The 19,415-nt window shown below is 46.0% G+C and overlaps 1 protein-coding gene across 5 annotated transcripts in view; it reads right to left on the bottom strand.

Moving 5' to 3' along the window:
* Window positions 1–19,415, bottom strand: part of LOC134341158 (CUB and sushi domain-containing protein 1-like) — a 2,430,601-nt gene that overhangs the window by 384,595 nt on the left and 2,026,591 nt on the right. For all 5 annotated transcript variants that reach the window (XM_063038952.1, XM_063038962.1, XM_063038968.1 and 2 more), the window contains 2 exons: window positions 15,242–15,355; window positions 8,133–8,228 (listed from right to left, as the gene is read on the bottom strand). In XM_063038952.1, the coding sequence (XP_062895022.1) occupies window positions 8,133–8,228; window positions 15,242–15,355 (210 nt within the window). The remainder of the gene's footprint in view (window positions 1–8,132; window positions 8,229–15,241; window positions 15,356–19,415) is intronic.

Here is a 19,415-nt window from a genome sequence, read left to right as displayed (position 1 = left end):
TGAGGCTATAAGGCTAGAACTTGCGGGTGTGAATTGGGATGATGTTTTTGCAGGGAAATGTACTATGGACATGTGGTCGATGTTTAGAGATGTCTTGTGGGATGTAAGGGATAAATTTGTCCCGGTGAGGAAGATAAAGAATGGTAGGATGAAGGAACCATGGGTGACATGTGAGGTGGAAAATCTAGTCAGGTGGAAGAAGGCAGCATACATGACGTTTAGTAAGCAAGGATCAGATGGGTCTATTGAGGAATATAGGGAAGCAAGAAAGGAGCTTAAGAAGGGGCTGAGAAGAGCAAGGGGGCATGAGAAGGCCTTGGCGAGTAGGGTAAAGGAAACCCCCCAAGGCATTCTTCAATTATGTGAAGAAAAAAAGGATGACAGGAGTGAAGGTAGGACCGATTAGAGATAAAGGTGGGAAGATGTGCCTGGAGGCTGTGGAAGTGAGCGAGGTCCTCAATGAATACTTCTCTTCAGTATTCACCAATGCGAGGGAATTTGATGATGGTGAGGACAATATGAGTGAGGTTGATGTTCTGGAGCATGTTGATATTAAGGGAGAGGAGGTGTTGGAGTTGTTAAAATACATTAGGACAGATAAGTCCCCAGGGCCTGATGGAATATTCCCCAGGCTGCTCCACGAGGCGAGAGAAGAGATTGCTGAGCCTCTGGCTAGGATCTTTATGTCCTCGTTGTCCACAGGAATGGTACCGGAGGATTGGAGGGAGGCGAATGTCGTTCCCTTGTTCAAAAAAGGTAGTAGGGATAGTCTGGGTAATTATAGACCAGTGAGCCTTATGTCTGTGGTGGGAAAGCTGTTGGAAAAGATTCTTAGAGATAGGATCTATAGGCATTTAGAGAATCATGGTCTGATCAGGGACAGTCAGCATGGCTTTGTGAAGGGCAGATCGTGTCTAACAAGCCTGATAGAGTTCTTTGAGGAGGTGACCAGGCATATAGATGAGGGTAGTGCTGTGGATGTGATCTATATGGATTTTAGTAAGGCATTTGACAAGGTTCCACAGGGTAGGCTTATTCAGAAAGTTAGAAGGCATGGGATCCAGGGAAGTTTGGCCAGGTGGATTCAGAATTGGCTTGCCTGCAGAAGGCAGAGGGTGGTGGTGGAGGGAGTACATTCAGATTGGAGGGTTGTGACTAGTGGTGTCCCACAAGGATCTGTTCTGGGACCTCTACTTTTCTTGATTTTTATTAACGACCTGGATGTAGGGGTAGAAGGGTGGGTTGGCAAGTTTGCAGACGACACAAAGGTTGGTGGTGTTTTAGATAGAGGATTGTCAAAGATTTCAGAGAGACATTGATAGGATGCAGAAGTGGGCTGAGAAGTGGCAGGTGGAGTTCAACCCGGAGAAGTGTGAGGTGGTACACTTTGGAAGGACAAACTCCAAGGCAGAGTACAAAGTAAATGGCAGGATACTTGGTAGTGTGGAGGAGCAGAGGGATCTCGGGGTACGTGTCCACAGATCCCTGAAAGTTGCCTCACAGGTGGATAGGGTAGTTAAGAAAGCTTATGGGGTGTTAGCTTTCATAAGTCGAGGGATAGAGTTTAAGAGTCGCGATGTAATGATGCAGCTCTATAAAACTCTGGTTAGGCCACACTTGGAGTACTGTGTCCAGTTCTGGTCACCTCACTATAGGAAGAATGTGGAAGCATTGGAAAGGGTACAGAGGAGATTTACCAGGATGCTGCCTGGTTTAGAAAGTATGCATTATGATCAGAGATTAAGGGAGCTAGGGCTTTACTCTTTGGAGAGAAGGAGGATGAGAGGAGACATGATAGAGGTGTAAAAGATAATAAGAGGAATACATAGAGTGGATAGCCAGCACCTCTTCCCCAGGGCACCACTGCTCAATACAAGAGGACATGGCTTTAAGGTAAGTGGTGGGAAGTTCAAGGGGGATATTAGAGGAAGGTTTTTTACTCAGAGAGTGGTTGGTGCGTGGAATGCACTGCCTGAGTCAGTGCTGGAGGCAGATACACTAGTGAAGTTTAAGAGACTACTGGACAGGTATATGGAGGAATCTAAGATGGGAGCTTATATGGGAGGCAGGGTTTGAGGGTTGGCACAACATTGTGGGCCGAAGGGCCTGTACTGTGCTGTACTATTCTATGTTCTTCTATGTTCTATGTTCTAAAGGAAAATCTTGCCTGACAAAACTGTTGGAATTCTTTGATGAAATAACAAGCAGGACAGACAAAGGAGAATCGGTTAATGTTGTGTACATGGATTTTCAGAAGGCCTTTGACAAGATGCCACACATGAGGCTGCTTAACAAGCTAGAAGCCCATAGTATTACAGGAAAGATTCCAGCATGGATAAAGCAGTGGTTTATTGGCAGGGGGCAAAGAGTAGGAATAAAGGGAGCCTTTTCTGGCTGGCTGCCAGTGACTAGTGGTGTTCCACAGGGGTCTGTGCTGGGACCGATTCTTTTTATGTTACATGTCAATGATTTAGATGATGGAATTGATGGCTTTGTTGCAAAGTTTTCAGATGATATAAAGATAGGTGGTGGAGCAGGTAGTTTTGAGGAAGTAGAGAGGCTACAGCATGACTTAAACGGATTAGGAGAATGGATAAAGAAATGGCAGATGGAATACAATATTGGGAAGTATATGGCCATGCACTTTGATAGAAGAAATAAAAGGGTTGACTATTTCTTAAATGGAGAGAAAATACAAAAAAATGAGATGCAAAGGGACTTGGGAGTGCTTGTGCAGGATTCCCTAAAGATTAATTTGCAGGTTGAGTCTGAGGTGAGGAAGGCAAATGTAATGTTGTGGCGACCCACTTTCTAGCACTCACAAACCGGCTCACGAAACAGTGTGCGGAGGCAGAGGTCCGGCTGCAAAAAGGGCACCAGGCCATCTTCACCAGCAGGGGGAAAATTCCGCGCATGGAAAGGGTCTGGGAATATGCATTCCCCACAGCAGTTCCGCCCAGGGAGGGCGGGAACGGGAAGGCTTTAAAGCTGGCCGTGAAGTTTGAATAAATCTCTTTCATCACAACTCCAACTCACTGACGACATGTGGTTATTTTAGCGCTGTGTGTAGCACACTCCAACTGGTAACCCCGATGGCCCAAATGATATTTGGACCAGAGATGACCGACGCCGCAACTGTTTGCGCAGTTTCGTTAAAACTGCCAAGCTTTGGGCCGCTGCGACCCCGTCTGTGGTTCGAATAAGCAGAAGCACAATTCCACATTCAGCAGATTACCTCGGAACCCACTCGCTACTACTATGTGCTGAGCTCCCTCGACCAGGAGACTGCTGCACAAGTTGAGGAGCTTATAGAGTCGCCCCCGGAGGACGGCAAATGCACAGCATTCAAAGCCCTGCTCAAAGACTTTCAGACACTCACGGTGTGAATGAGGCATGCCGCTTAATGCACCTGGATGGTTTGGGAGACAGGCCGCCGTCAGCATTAATGAACCAGATGCTGGCCTTGGCTGAAGGACACAAACCCTGCCTCATGTTTGAGCAGGCATTCCGAGAGCAACTGCCCGAGGCATATGTCCGACGCAGATTTCAGCAACCCCCGGGAGATGGCGGCCCGGGCAGATGCACTGCGGAATGCCAAGAAAAAGAGAGGGGCATCCGTCGCACAGATACCAAGCCGCGTGCCCAATGGCAGACCAGACCAGGCCCGGCAGCAGAGTCTACAGAACCCGGCAACGGGAGTGAGGAGCCCAACAAACAATAGTGCTTCTACCACCAGCGGTGGGGCACAGAAGCCTGCCGCTGTAGACCACCCTGCAAATTCCTGGGAAACACCAGGGCCAGCCGCCGCTGATAGCTACGGCGGCTGGCCATCAGGACGGTCTCCTGTATGTCTGGGACAAGCAGTCGGAACGCCGCTTTTTGGTCGACACCGGAGCGGAGATCAGCATCTTACCTCCAATGAGTTACGACAGCCGCAACAGAGAACCGGGACCCACCCTGAGGGCTGCAAATGGCAGCACAATACGAACCTACGGCACCCGCATGGTGCCGCTACAGTTCAGCTGCAGCTGGTTCACGTGGGACTTCACACTGGCCGCCGTGGCCCAACCACTCCTGGGGGCGGATTTTCTATGAGCCCACAGCCTGCTGGTTGACCTGCAAGGGAAGCGATTAGTCCACGCCAAGACTTTTCAAACATTCTCCCTGGGTGAAGCACAGTTGCCAGCCCCACACCTGGACTCCATCACGCTGTCCGACGACGAATTCACCAGGGTCCTGGCGGATTTCCCATCAGTACTGACACCGCAGTTCACGACAGCCATGCCCAAACACGAAGTACAGCACCACATCCCGACCCAGGGACCACCCCTCCACGCCCATGCTCGAAGGCTTCCCCCGGACAAGCTCTGACTGGCGAAGGAGGAGTTCAAGAAGATGGAGGAATTGGGGATCATACGACGGTCTAACAGCCCATGGGCCTCCCCGCTTCACATGGTGCCCAAGGCAACGGGGGGCTGGAGACCATGCGGCGACTACTGCAGACTGAACGAGGCTACAACACCAGACCGCTACCCTGTGCCGCACATTCAAGACTTCGCAGCAAACCTAAACGGCGCAAGGATCTTTTCCAAGGTAGACCTCGTTCGGGGATACCATCAAATCCTGGTACATCCGGACGACATCCCCAAAACAGCACTCATCACCCCGTTCGGACTTTTCGAATTCCTCCGAATGCCGTTTGGTCTAAAGAATGCCGCACAGACGTTCCAGCTGCTAATGGACGCGGTGGGACGCGACCTGGACTTTGCATTCATCTATTTGGATGACATCCTCATAGCCAGCAGTAGTTGGCAGGGGCATCTGTCCCACCTCCACCAGCTCTACTCCCGCCTGAGTGAATTCGGCCTTACAATCAACCCAGCCAAATGCCAGTTCGGACTCGACACCATCAACTTCCTGGGCCACAGGATTACTAAAGATGGGGCAACCCCGCTGCCTACCAAGGTAGACGCAGTCCGCCACTTCCCCCGACCCAACACAATCAAAGGCCTGCAGGAATTCGTGGGTATGGTGAATTTCTACCACCGTTTCCTCCCCTCAGCAGCCCGAACCATGCGCCCCCTGTTCACTCTGATGTCGGGTAAGGGCAAGGACATTACCTGGGACGAAGAGGCCGCAATCGCTTTCGTTAAAACCAAAGAAGCCTTAGCAAACGCTGTGATGCTAGTGCACCCTGGAACGGATGTTCCTACTGCCCTCACAGTGGATGCATCCAACCCAGCAGTTGGTGGAGTGCTGGAACAACTCATCGAGGGTCGCTGGCAACCCCTAGCATTCTTCAGCAAACACCTACAACCACCTGAACTCAAATACAGTGCTTTCGACTGGGAGCTATTGGCACTATACATGGCAATCCGGCATTTCAGGTACTTCTTAGAAGGTAGGCCCTTCACCGCGTTCACTGGCCACAAACCGCTTACCTTTGCGTTCACGAGGTGTCCGACCCCTGGTCGTCCCGCCAGCAGCGACATCTATCCTACATCTCCGAGTACACGACAGACATCCGGCATGTCTCGGGAAAGGACAACGTCGTGGCGGATGCACTATCCAGACCAACCATACAGGCCCTGTCCCAGGGGATGGACTATGCGGCGCTGGCAGAGGCACAGCAGGCAGACGCTGAGATCCCCAGTTACAGGACTGCAGTCTCCGGTTTGCAGCTCCAAGACCTCCCCATAGGCCCAGGTGAGAGGACCTTACTATGTGACGTCGCTACCAGCCAACCCCGTCCCGTCGTCCCCGCAGCCTGGCGTCGGCGGGTTTTCGAATCCATTCACAACTTAGCGCACCCCTCCATCAGGACAACTGTCCGGCTGGTCGACAACAGGTTCGTGTGGCATAGACTTCGTAAGCAGGTCAGTGAATGGGCCAAAACGTGCATGCAGTGCCAAACGGCCAAGGTACAGCAGCACACCGAGGCTCCGCCGCAGCGGTTCGAACCCACCCGCCGGAGGTTTGACCACATCCATGTGGATATCGTGGGGCCCCTGCCAGTGTCGCGAGGAGCGCGGTACCTCCTAACTATGATAGACCGGTTCACCAGATGGCCAGAGGCAGTCCCGCTCACCGACACCACCTCCGAATCCTGCGCCCGAGCACTGATCGCAACCTGGGTAGCACGCTTCGGGGTACCGGCCCACATTACCTCCGACAGGGGCGCCCAGCCTGTGGTCAGCTATGGCCAGCCTTTTAGGATCGCAGCTACACCACACAACTGCCTACCACCCACAGTCGAAGGGACTAGTGGAGCGTTTCCACCGTCACCTGAAGTCGGCTGTCATGGCCTGCCTGAAACTGGGTGGACGAACTTCCCTGGGTCCTGCTCAGAATCCGCACGGCGCCTAAGGAAGATCTGTACACCTCGTCGGCCGAGTTGGTGTACGGCACACCCCTGGTCGTCCCAGGAGAGTTCATACCAGCCCCAAGGGGGGAAGAGGAAGAACCCACAGCAGTTCTGGACAGACTACGGGGGAGGCTCGGTAACCTGGCCCCCATACCCACTTCACAGCATGGACAGAGCCCGACCTGCGTACCCAAAGACCTGCAGAACTGTAAGCTTCTTTTTGTACGACGGGGCGGACACCGGGCACCGCTACAGCGGCCCTACGAGGGGCAGTTTAAGGTGATCAGGAACAATGGGTCCACATTCGTGCTGGACATTGGGGGGAGGGAGGAGGTTTTCATGGTGGACCGACTCAAACCGGCCCATGTGGACTTGGCGCAGCCAGTCCAGGCTCAGGCACCGCGGCGCAGGGGCAGACCTCCCAAACAGAGGCCGATCAAGATTGTGGACATTGGGGGAGGTATCGCCGGTTCTGGGGGGGGGGGGCGGGGGGGGCGACCCCTTTCTAGCACACACGAACCGGCTCACGAAACAGCGCGTGCAGGCAGAGGGCCGGCCCCAAAAAGGGCGCCAGGCCATCTTCACCAGCAGGGGGAAAATCCCGCGCGCAGAAAGGGTCTGGAAATATGTATTCCCCACAGCAGTCCCACCCAAGGAGGGTGGGAACGGGAAGGCTTTAAAGCCAGCCGCGAAGTTTGAATAAATCTCTTTCATCGCAACTCCAACTCACCGACTACGTGTGGTTATTTTAGCGCTGTGTGTAGCACACTGCTACAATGTTACCATTCATTTCAAGAGGACTAGAATATAAAAGCAAAGGTGTAATTTTGAGACTTGATAAAGCATTTGTGAGGCCTCACTTGGAGTATTGAGAGCAGATTTGGGCATCTTATCTTAGAAAGGATGTGCTGAAACTGGAGAGGATTCAAAGGAGGTTCACAAAAATTATTCCAGAATTGAATGGCTTGAGGGGATGTTTCTTATAGTGGGGGAGTCTAGGACCAGAGGACACAGCCTTAGAATGGAAGCACATCCTTTTGAAACAGAGATCAGGAGGAGTTTCTTTCACTGGAAGGTGGTGAATCTGTGACATCCATTGTCACTGGTGCAGGCTACGTCATTGAGTGGCACAGTAGTGTAGTGGCTAACATAATGCTATGACAGTGCCAGTAAGCTGGACTCAGTTCCTGCCGCTGTCTGTAAAGAGTGTGTATGTTCACCCCTTGACCTTGTGGATTTCCTTTGGGTGCTCTGGTTTCCCCCATTTTCCACAGACTTATGGGTTAGTAGGTTAATTGGTCACCTGGATGTAATTAGGTGGTGTGGGGTCGTGGGCCAGAAGGGCCTATGACAATGCTGGATTTCTAAATAAAAGAAAGTATATAAAATGGTGGTTGATAGATTCTTGATTAGTCAGGATGTCAAAGATGATGGGGAGAAGGCAGATGAAAATGGTTAAGAGAGGTCTGAATGGCCAGGATCGAATGGTGGAACAGATTCAATGGGCTGAATGGCCCAATTCTAGACCTGTGTCTTATGGTCTTACTTAACACACAAAATGCAAATCAGGCAGAATAAGGAAGAAAACGTTTACATTTCGGGTCGAGATCCTTCTTTAAGACTATATGGTCTCATTGTCTTATCTTTTAAGACCACTCAGATGAAACTAAATTTTACCTGTAGAACTCAAATTGCTTTTTAAGCATCTTGTATGTCACATGATCCAACTCAAATCCTCTTGGAGAAGCAATCATTTTGAATACCTTACCTTGATAAACAAAGTGAAAACCTTTCGACGATGCTCTACTCTTCGCACTGAATCTGAGCAAAATTTGGTTCGATGTAGCCAGAGGCAAGGTTTCTCCTGAGGAATGGAAAATATTGCATTGAGGACAGAGAACATGCTTATTTTTTAATGGTAAAATGATTTATCATTAATTGCCATATACATTTACGTGTATTAGGAATTTAATGTAGGGAGTTGGTCGGGGCACGGCATGCAACAGCAAACAACCGCATTCAACAATTATAAAGAATAAAGAATTATATAAAAATAAAGTTACAGGTGAAAGTACAGATACAGAATAAGATGTGAATAAATACATAAATACCAGTGAATATTTACAATGTAAGTATATTAATGTAAAAAGCATTATGAAAAGTAGTCTGACATGTTTACAGTACAGTGCAGTGCTTGAGGTAAAGATAAAAAGAGGTGGGGGAGGTAACTGAATGGTTAAACAGATTAACTGTTTGGGGGAAGAAACTTTTAAGATGACATGAAGTTTTTGCTTTCATAACCTAATTGCATTTTCCAGAAGGGAGCTTTTTCCAGAAAAGAAAGCAGTTTGCATGGTGGGTAGTGTCTGCAATGGTTTTTCCTGCCTGCTTCTTTATCCTGGTCACATACAAGTCCTGGAGTGATGGTAGACTGCAGCCAGTGACCTCTTCTGCTGACCTGACAGTTCACTATAGATTTCATATGTTTTGAGATGATACACCAAGCTATACTATACAGTAATGGCTGATGTGAAGATGTTCTATATGGTAAAGAGACCCAAAGTCTTTATTCACTTTTTTATTCAACTAAGGCTGAGGGCAAAGAACAAACGAGTGTTCCGCTCACTGCTTCGTGAGGCTTTACTCACCCCAGTGCTGAGCTGATTCTGCACTGTGGCCTTCAATTGTCAGCACTCGTTCCTGCGATGAACTGCTGAGATTTAATGCAGAACATTGGGCTTCCTGACCAGCTGCAGTGGCAGTGTACTCACCTTTGTGGACTCTGCGGTTCATCTTCTGTGTATTATCTGTTCACTTTTTTTAAAATTGTTTGCACAATTTGTTCTTTTTTGCACACTGGATGTTTAACAGCCTATATGGACTGCAGTTTATTGTAGAGTCTATTGTGTTTATTTGTTTTGTAGCTGCTAGCAAGAAGAGTGAATCCCAATGTTAACAACAGGAATTCTGCAGATGCTGGAAATTCAAGCAACACACATCAAAGTTGCTGGTGAATGCAGCAGACCAAGCAGCATCTGTAGGAAGAGGTGCAGTTGACGTTTCAGGCCGAGACCCTTCATCAGGACTAACTGAAAGAAGAGTGAGTAAGGGATTTGAAAGTTGGGAGGGGGAGGGGGAGATCCAAAATGATAGGAGAAGACAGGAGGGGGAGGGATAGAGCCAAGAGCTGGACAGGTGATAGGCAAAAGGGGATACGAGAGGATCATGGGACAGGAGGCCCGGGAAGAAAGACAAGTGGGGGGGGACCCAGAGGATGGGCAAGAAGTATATTCAGAGGGACAGAGGGAGAAAAAGGAGAGTGAGAGAATGAATGTGTGCATAAAAATAAGTAACAGATGGGGTACGAGGGGGAGGTGGGGCTTAGTGGAAGTTAGAGAAGTCGATGTTCATGCCATCAGGTTGGAGGCTACCCAGACGGAATATAAGGTGTTGTTCCTCCAACCTGAGTGTGGCTTCATCTTTACAGTAGAGGAGGCCGTGGATAGACATGTCAGAATGGGAATGGGATGTGGAATTAAAATGTGTGGCCACTGGGAGATCCTGCTTTCTCTGGCGGACAGAGCGTAGATATTCAGCAAAGCGGTCTCCCAGTCTGCGTCGGGTCTCGCCAATATATAAAAGGCCACATCGGGAGCACCGGACGCAGTATATCACCCCAGTCGACTCACAGGTGAAGTGATGCCTCACCTGGAAGGACTGTTTGGGGCCCTGAATGGTGGTAAGGGAGGAAGTGTAAGGGCATGTGTAGCATTTGTTCCACTTACACGGATAAGTAAGCGTGTAAGCGGAACAAGTGCTACACATGCCCTTACACTTCCTCCCTTACCACCATTCAGGGCCCCAAACAGTCCTTCCAGGTGAGGCAACACTTCACCTGTGAGTCGACTGAGGTGATATACTGCGTCCGGTGCTCCCGATGTGACCTTTTATATATTAGCGAGACCCGACGCAGACTGGGAGACCGCTTTGCTGAACATCTACGCTCTGTCCGCCAGAGAAAGCAGGATCTCCCAGTGGCCACACATTTTAATTCCACATCCCATTCCCATTCTGACATGTCTATCCATGGCCTCCTCTACTGTAAAGATGAAGCCACACTCAGGTTGGAGGAACAACACCTTATATTCCGTCTGGGTAGCCTCCAACCTGATGGCATGAACATCGACTTCTCTAACTTCCGCTAAGGCCCCACCTCCCCCTCGTACCCCAGCTGTTACTCATTTTTATGCACACATTCTTTCTCTCACTTTCCTTTTTCTCCCTCTGTCCCTCTGAATATACCTCTTGCCCATCCTCTGGGTCACCCCCCCCCTGTCTTTCTCCCTAGGCCTCCTGTCCCATGATCCTCTCGTATCCCCTTTTGCCTATCACCTGTCCAGCTCTCGGCTCTATCCCTCCCCCTCCTGTCTTCTCCTATCATTTTGCATCTCCCCCTCCCCCTCCAGCTTTCAAATCCCTTACTCACTCTTCCTTCAGTTAGTCCTGACGAAGGGTCTCGGCCTGAAACGTCGACTGCGCCTCTTCCTATAGATGCTGCTTGGCCTGCTGCGTTCACCAGCAACTTTGATGTATGTAACTCTTTTCACTGTCTATTTTGATGTACATGGGACAAATAAAGCTCATCTTTAATCCTTATTAAAACACTAGCAGAGGCCACAGAAAAGAAAATGGGAAGATTAAGAGGAGTCCTCCCCTCAAGGAATATTGCATTATATTACACAAGCTTGTCTCAGCATCATAAAGAATTGCAGTAAATGCCCATTGTTTGGTCATAAGGTGAGATGAGGTTACGAGAGGCAAGACTGAAACTGTCAATGTACAGCTGAAGATAATAGCTGCAGCGTGATCAGTTGGACAATGTAATGTGATCACTCGAGTATGATGCTCTCCTAAGGGGTTGTCTGTTGGCGGGTCCTCACGTGGCTGTGGAGGCCAATCTGGGATCCACATATTCAGGTGCAGAGTGGTCACAAGTAAATGGTGGTTGTGGTTAGTGGTTGGGTCTATTCAGTCTGTCTGTTCACACCTGCGGAACAGCAGAGATTATTTTCATATGGCATAGCTCCCTCTTGAACAGATTTCCTCCAGGAGCATCTATTCAGTGCAATATCTTCCCAGTTTTTAGATGTAATATTGAATTTCTTCAGGCTAATTTTGATATTATCTTTGAAGTGTTTCCGTTGTCCACCAGGGACGCACTGACCTTCCTTCCAGTGGGAGTAAAGGATCTGTTTGGAGAGATGCAAGTTAAGCATCTGGACAACGTTGGACAGCGGACCACACTTAGGATGGCTCCAAGCAGCTGAATAGTCATCTCAATGATCCTTATAGATTAATTAATTTATTTAAAGCTGCAACGCAGAATAGGCCCTGTTGAAGGAGTGAAAACATTTCATTTTACTCACAGCTGTTTCTGGCACTCTAGGCCTGAATGCTTGAAACCACAGTGAGCAAAAGAGTTCTCGATGGTCTTACTGCTTACTTCTAGCCAGCTATCAGTGACAAAAATTGCTGCTGTTTGAACACAAACACATGCAAGTGATGTTAATTAAAAACTGTTTGCCCGAGCACAGTGTTGTGTCTAATGGCTACACAAGTGCATGCAACTGACGTTAGTTAGAAACTGTTCAGCAATACTCTCCTGCCTTAGTTAAGCAACATTACATCCCAAATAAATGAAGGGAATCTTGACTATCTTCTAGATTAGTTTTTGTTCTTTAAGTGTAGTCCCAAATAAATGGCTGCCCTGATTAACCGATGACCCAGTTAACTGGAATCCACTGTAGTGCACTATACTGATGATATACATATATCAGTGATAATAAGACTGATTCTGAATCTGGACACATTGCACATTCCAAACTATTCAATATTAAGGTAACTTTCTTTCATTCTGTTTACTTGTGTTCATTCTGGTTGCATTTTTTTGTTCTTTTATTAGCATTATTTGGCCTATTGGGCATGCCTCACACACTTGCTATTTTACACTACACAACAGTGATTAAAAAATGCAACATGCTTCGAACTATGATATTAGTTTTGTCTCAACCCATCAGAAATATTCCCTTTGTTCCATCTATCCTTCCTCCACCTTTGTTCCCACTCATAACTAGCTTAATTTTTTCCCTTCTGTCAAGTTCTAACAAAGGGTCTTGGACCTGAAAGACAAGCTGCTGTTTGACTACTCAATGGGAAATGAGTGAGGAAGGTTAGTAGAGTGGTGCATGGCAAAAGGAATATTTCTGGTAGGGTGAGACCTGCAGTTTGACCTGCTGTTTCCCAAGTGCATAATGGTTATGCATTTTTAAACACCACCTGTAGATAAACACTTTGAACATGTCTTTTGGAAAGAGATGCCCCCAGCAGTTTTCAATCTTATTAGAGTTTCAGCATCTGCAGTTTTATTTTTGTTGTGTGCGTTTTCATTTGGAGTTACAGACTTCAGGAAAACAAATTTTGAGAACACACTAATTCACAGAAAAAGAAAAGCATCCAAGTAAAGAAATAAAGATCATGTTGGTAATCACAAAATATAGACTTTACTTATATTTTTTAATCCACTGTATAGTTTCATGAGTAGAATTTTAATTCAGAAAACCTTTGAATTAAATCAGGAAAGAGATGCAGGATTTTGAAGACACAAACTTAGTGTCTTAGGAACAGTTTCTTCCCCTCCACCATTAGATTTCTGCATGGTCCTTGAAGCCATTAACACAACCTCACTTTATGCTCTTCTATTGTACTGTGTTTTTATATTTCTTATTGTAACTTACAGCAATTTTTTATGTACTGCTGCAAAACATTTCATGACTTATATCACTGATCCTAAACATAATTTGGATTATGATTAGTGGCTAATATGGCAGAGCATAATTTTTTAAGGTTATTGGAGGAAAATATAGGGGGAATATCAGCAATAAGGTTTTTTTTAAATCAGAGATTGGTGGGTGTATGGGACATGCTGTCAGGAATGGTGGTAGAAGCAGATACATTTGGTACATACAAGAAACTCTTACAATGGCACATGGATGATTCAGAAGTGGAGGGTTAAATAAAAGGAAAGGATTAGATTGATTTTGGAGCAGGTTAAAAGGGCAGCACATATTGCGGGCCAAAATACATGTGCTGTGTGTAGTCTTCTATGCTGATTCTCCAATATACAAAGTATTATCTTTATTTAGGATGACACTGAATGGCATCTTGGCCACGGTCTCACCCTATCAGAGATATTCCCTTTGCCATTCATCACTCTACAAACCTTCCTAATTCACTTCCTATTGATCAGTAAAAGTTCACAGAAAACAGCTGAGGTGGGATTTTTTTTTAATTAGGGTGTGATGAATCTGTAGGATTTATTGCCAAAGGTGGCTGTGGAGACAAAGATGTTGGGTGTATTTGAAGCAGAGGTTAATAGGTTCTTGATTAGAATGGGTGTCAAAGGTTGGGGAGAAGGTAGGAGAATGGGGTTGAGAGAGATAATAAATCAGAGCAGATTTGGTGGTCCAAATGGCCTAATTCTTCTCTTATGTTTTATCATCTTAATGAAGGTGAGAAAATCATGAGAAGTCTTGCCTCATAGAACATACTTTATGGAAACAACCACAACTGCCCTCACACCTGACCTCACACCAATCTTACAAGAGGCTGCAAATTCACTGCGATCATATTCAAATATGGGATTCTGACAAACACACCTACTTACAAATATTACACATTATTACATTGTTTTTTTTAGATCTACATTTTCAGTTTCCTTGAAGTTTTAGCTTTACAACATTTTTATCTTTTGAATATTCTGCTTCTTTATATCCCCACCAACTTGGGCTAGCAAGTCCCTTGCTTTCAAATAAAAATTTTCCACTCTTTCTATTTCTCCAATGAAACAGTAACATTCTTTGGAATCTCAGGAATGTCACTAGAGTCCGAGTGATAGAGCATAACAGCACAGAAACAGGCCATTCAGTCCATGCCATGTAATTATTCTACCTTGCCCTATCAAGTTGCACCCAGACTATAGCACTCCAAACCCTTCTCATCCACACATTTATAAGATACAGGAACAGAATTAGGCCATTTGGCCCATCAAGTCTGCTCTGCCATTTCATTATGACTGATCCAATTTTCCTCTCAGCCCAATCTCCTTTACGGCCCAATCCGTCAAGAATCTATCAATCTCTGCCTTAAATATACTTTAAAGACTACACCTCCACAACTCCCTGTGCAATAAATCCACAGATTCACCCCACAATCAGCCTAAAAAAATTCCTTCTAATCTCCATTCTGAAAGGACAACCCTCTATTCTGAGGCTGTGTCCTCTGGTTTGTGATTCTCTCACCATCAGAAATGTCCTCTCCACATCCACTCTATCAAGGTTTTCACCAGTTGGTAAGTTTCAATGAGGGGTCCAATAACCACTCTCACTTCTCTTTTACACTTTATGTATCAGCAGAAACTTTTGGTATCCTCTTTGATATTATTGGCTAGCTTACTTTCATAAGCTATCCAAATTTCTCTTAAATGTTGAAATCAAATTCACATCCACCACTCCTGCTGGCAACTTGTTCCACACTCTCAACTGCTTCTGAGTGAAGAAGTTCCCCCTCATGTTACCTTTAAACATTTCACCTTTCACCCTTAACACTGAAGTATTGTGTTTGGGGAGATCAGAGTCAGAGATCTATGTTTAACTATTCTACAGAACTTAAAATGTATTTGTGCCACCTTACAAACTCTAAATGGATGTGTGGGCATGTGTAATGTGTGGTTACATACAAACTCTAAATGAACTAGTGCTACCTTATACCTGCTTACTAAATTTTATTTTTCCTTAAGGATTGTAGGAAGGTAAAACTTACCAGAGTGTGATCCAGAAAGAGAACCAAGAAGCCTGTCTTGTTGGCTGTGTCCATCAAACAGCTCCACCATGTCATTCAGTGCTGTCTGAAAATATGCAAATTGTCCAAAAACCACTGCAAAAATACAACAGGAAGAGAGTGATGGTTGGAAGCACTGGCCAACATTGGAATTAATAATCAGCATTGCCAATATACACTCAATGGCCACTTTACAAGTACCTACTAAAGTGATCACTGAATGCATGTTCATGATCTTCTGCTGCTGTAGCCAAGCTACTTCAAGGTCTGACATGTTGTGCATTCAGAGATGCTCTTCAGCATACCACTGTTGTAACATGTGGTTACTTGAGTTTAGTTTCTGCTGCCTTCCTGTCCGCTTGAACCATTTTGGCCATTCCTGTCTGATCTCTCTCACTAACAAGGTGTTTTCACCCACTGAAATGCCATTTACTGGATGTTTTTTTTTTGTTCTTTACGTCACTCTCTGTAAATTCTAGAGACTATTGTGCATGAAAATCGCAGGTAATGAACTGTTTCTGAGTTACTCAAACCACTCTGTCTGGCTTTGACAATCATTCCACAGTCAAAGTCACTTAGATCATAACCTTCTCCATTCTGATGTTCGTTCTGAACAACTGAATCTGTTGACCATGTCTCCATGCTTTTATGCATTAAGTTGCTGCCATATGATTGGCTGATTAGATATTTGCATTGACAAGCAGGTATACAGGTGTACCTAATAAAGTGGTCATTGTGTGGAAGCAGTAATACAGTGTTTTCTTCACCCATCTCATTACACACTATTCTCGGTATCAAATGATGAGATGACAATCATAAATCTACAAAATGTTGACCTCTCAAGTTTACTTCACCTTTAACAAACACAGCAGCAGATAAATTGCTTTATTACTGTCATATAAACCGAGGTACAGTGCAAAACTTGTCTTGCTTGTCATCCATACAGATTGGAATCAGAATCGGAACCTGGTTTAATATCACTGCATACATTGTGAAATTTGTTGTACAGCACATTGCATAAAATCTATAAATTACAATAGGAAATAGATATAGAGGGAGAGAGGGAGAAAGAAAGAAAAAGTGCAGTGCAGGCACACAATAAGATGCAAGGTCATAGTGAGGTAGATTGTAAGATCAAAACTGCATTCACGTTTTTCTAGGAAACCATTCAATCTTTTTGTAATAATAACACAGGAAACATTCATGAAGACAATGAAGAGTAATAGTTCTTTAGATGTTTCATTTTGCATCCTGCAATTAAAATTTTGACACAATAATGAAATGCATGAGTGATTTTGATGAGAATCATTTAACTTTTGCCTTACTGCTTTAGTACTTTTATTGTGCAGTGAAACTTCAGCCTTAAAAATGAAATCCTAGAGGATCTTGCACGTGGTATTAAGAGAAACAATGGGGGAGAAACAACACACCGGCGAGACCAACCTTGGAGTACTGTGTGTAACTTTGCTCAACATATGCAAAAAAGAGAGCGCAGAGTAAATTCACTAAGATGTTAAAATCAATGTTGTAAACAGGATGTTCAAAATTCTTCCAGCATTTTATGTGTTACTCTGCAGAATATCTTGTGTTCATGTTAAAAACAATACTCTGGGGGAACTCAGTGAGCCAGGCAGGGTCTGTGGAGAGAAATAGACAGTCGTCATTTTGGGGGAGATCCTTCATCTGAACTGCCTTTTGCCAGACTGTTGTTTGGATAGGAAAATGTAAGTATGGGGAGTGATTGGAATGACTGAGCATATTTCTCCTGGAGTGAAGGGGTAACCTGAATCTTGTATATAATGAGATGCAAAAAGTGGGAGATAATCAAATAGAGGAGGATGTGGTGGGCGGAGGGATTGTTTCAGTGGTGTACAACTCTAGGACTCCATGAGTCTGATGATGAACATGCCATCCAGAAAGGATCAGGTGAGCCTTTGCTGTATTCCCTCTGTATCTTTCCTGACTACATACGCACACCCATGGTACATGAGACAATACAAAACAAATACAGCTTCCAATGCCTGGAAATCAAGTTTTTAACCCATTGCTGTTTGTAAGGAGTTTGGATGTTCTCTCTGTGACTCTGTGGGTTTTCTCCTGGTGCTCCGGTTTCCTCCCACACTCCAAAGACGTACGGGTTAGGGTTAGTGAGTTGTGGGCATGCTTTGTTGGTGCTATAAGTGTGGCAACATTTGTGGGCTGCCTCCAGACTGTGTTGGTCATTGACTCAAATGACACGTTTCACTGTATGTTTTGATGTACATGGGACAAATAAAGGTAATCTTTACCTTTAATCTTTAACCTATAACAGTACATTATCGCTGATATCACAAATGAATCAGCATAGTGGTACAACCAATCAATTCCTCCCTTATAGCTTCATTGTTCATGGTTCAACCTCAACTTCGGGTGCTCTCTGTACAAATGTTGGCAAGTAATCATACCCCCAACCTGACAGCATGAACACTAACAACAGGAATTCTGCAGATGCTGCCAAATTCAAGCAACACACATCAAAGTTGCTGGTGAACGCAGCAGGCCAGGCAGCATCTCTAGGAAGAGGTACAGTCGATGTTTCAGGCCGAGACCCTTCGTCAGGACTAACTGAAGGAAGAGTTAGTAAGAGATTTGAAAGTGGGAGGGGGAGGGGGAGATCCAAAATGATAGGAGAAGACAGGAGGGAGAGGGATGGACCCAAGAGCTGGATAGGTGATTGGCAAAAGGGATATGAGAGGATCATGGGACAGGAGGTCCGGGGAGAAAGACAAGGGGGGTGGGAAAACCGAGAAGATGGGCAAGGGGTATAGTCAGAGGGACAGAGGGAGAAAAAGGAGAGCGAGAGAAAGAATGTGTGTATAAAAATTAATAACGGATGGGGTACGAGGGGGAGGTAGGACATTAACGGAAGTTAGAGAAGTCGATGTTCGTGGCATCAGGTTGGAGGCTACCCAGACGGAATATAAGGTGTTGTTCCTCCAACCTGAGTGTGGCTTCATCTTTACAGTAGAGGAGGCCGTGGATAGACATGTCAGAATGGGAATGGGACGTGGAATTAAAATGTCTGTTCTGTCCGCCAGGGAAAGCAGGATCTCCCAGTGGCCACACATTTTAATTCCACATCCCATTCCCATTCTGATATGCCTATCCACGGCCTCCTCTACTGTAAAGATGAAGCCACACTCAGGTTGAAGGAACAACACCTTATATTCCGTCTGGGTAGCCTCCAACCTGATAGCATGAACATCGACTTCTCAAACTTCCGCTAATGCCCCACCTCCCCCTCGTACCCCATCCGTTATTTATTTTTATACACACATTCTTTCTCTCACTCTCCTTTTTCTTCCTCTGTCCCTCTGACTATACCCCTTGCCCATCCTCTGGGTTTCCCCACCCTCCCTTGTCTTTCTCCCTGGGCCTCCTGTCCCATGATCCTCTCATATCCCTTTTCCCAATCACCTGTCCAGCTCTTGGCTCCATCCCTCCCCCTCCTGCCTTCTCCTATCATTTTGGATCTCCCCCTCCCCCTCCCACTTTCAAATCTCTTACTAACTCTTCCTTCAGTTAGTCCTGACGAAGGGTCTTGGCCTGAAACGTCGACTGTACCTCTTCCTAGAAATGCTGCCTGGCCTGCTGCGATCACCAGCAGCTTTGATGTGTGTAGCATGAACATTAATTGCTCTTACTTGCAGTAATCACCTGCATCCTTCTCTCTTTTCCCATTCTCCATTCCGGTTTCCCCTTCACTGCTTCTCTTATCCTCCCTTGCCCAACACCTCCATCTGATGCTTCTCCTTCCCTTTCTCCCATGGTCCACTCTCCATTCCTATCAGGTTACTTCTTCTTCAGTTCTTTACCTTTTCCAACTAACTCTTTCTGGCTTCTTCCTTCATCCTTTTCCTCCCCCACCCACCTACCTACCTCCTCACCTGGTCTCATCTATCATCTGCCAGCTTGTAATCCTTTCTCTCCCCCACATTCTTACTCTGTCTTATTCCCCCTTTTTTCCCATTCATGATGAATGGTCTCAACATGAAACATTAACTGTTTAATGCTGCCTGACCTGCTGAATTCCTCCAGCATTTTGTGTGTGTTGCTCCGGATTTTCACATCTGCAAATTCTCTTGTGTTTATGATGTGCATGTAGTCAGGAGTTCCC

The sequence above is a fragment of the Mobula hypostoma genome, chromosome 2 (assembly GCF_963921235.1).
Source record: "Mobula hypostoma chromosome 2, sMobHyp1.1, whole genome shotgun sequence".
In the NCBI taxonomy this organism is placed as follows: Eukaryota; Metazoa; Chordata; class Chondrichthyes; order Myliobatiformes; family Myliobatidae; genus Mobula; species Mobula hypostoma.
This window is presented reverse-complemented; position numbering and strand designations above follow the sequence as displayed.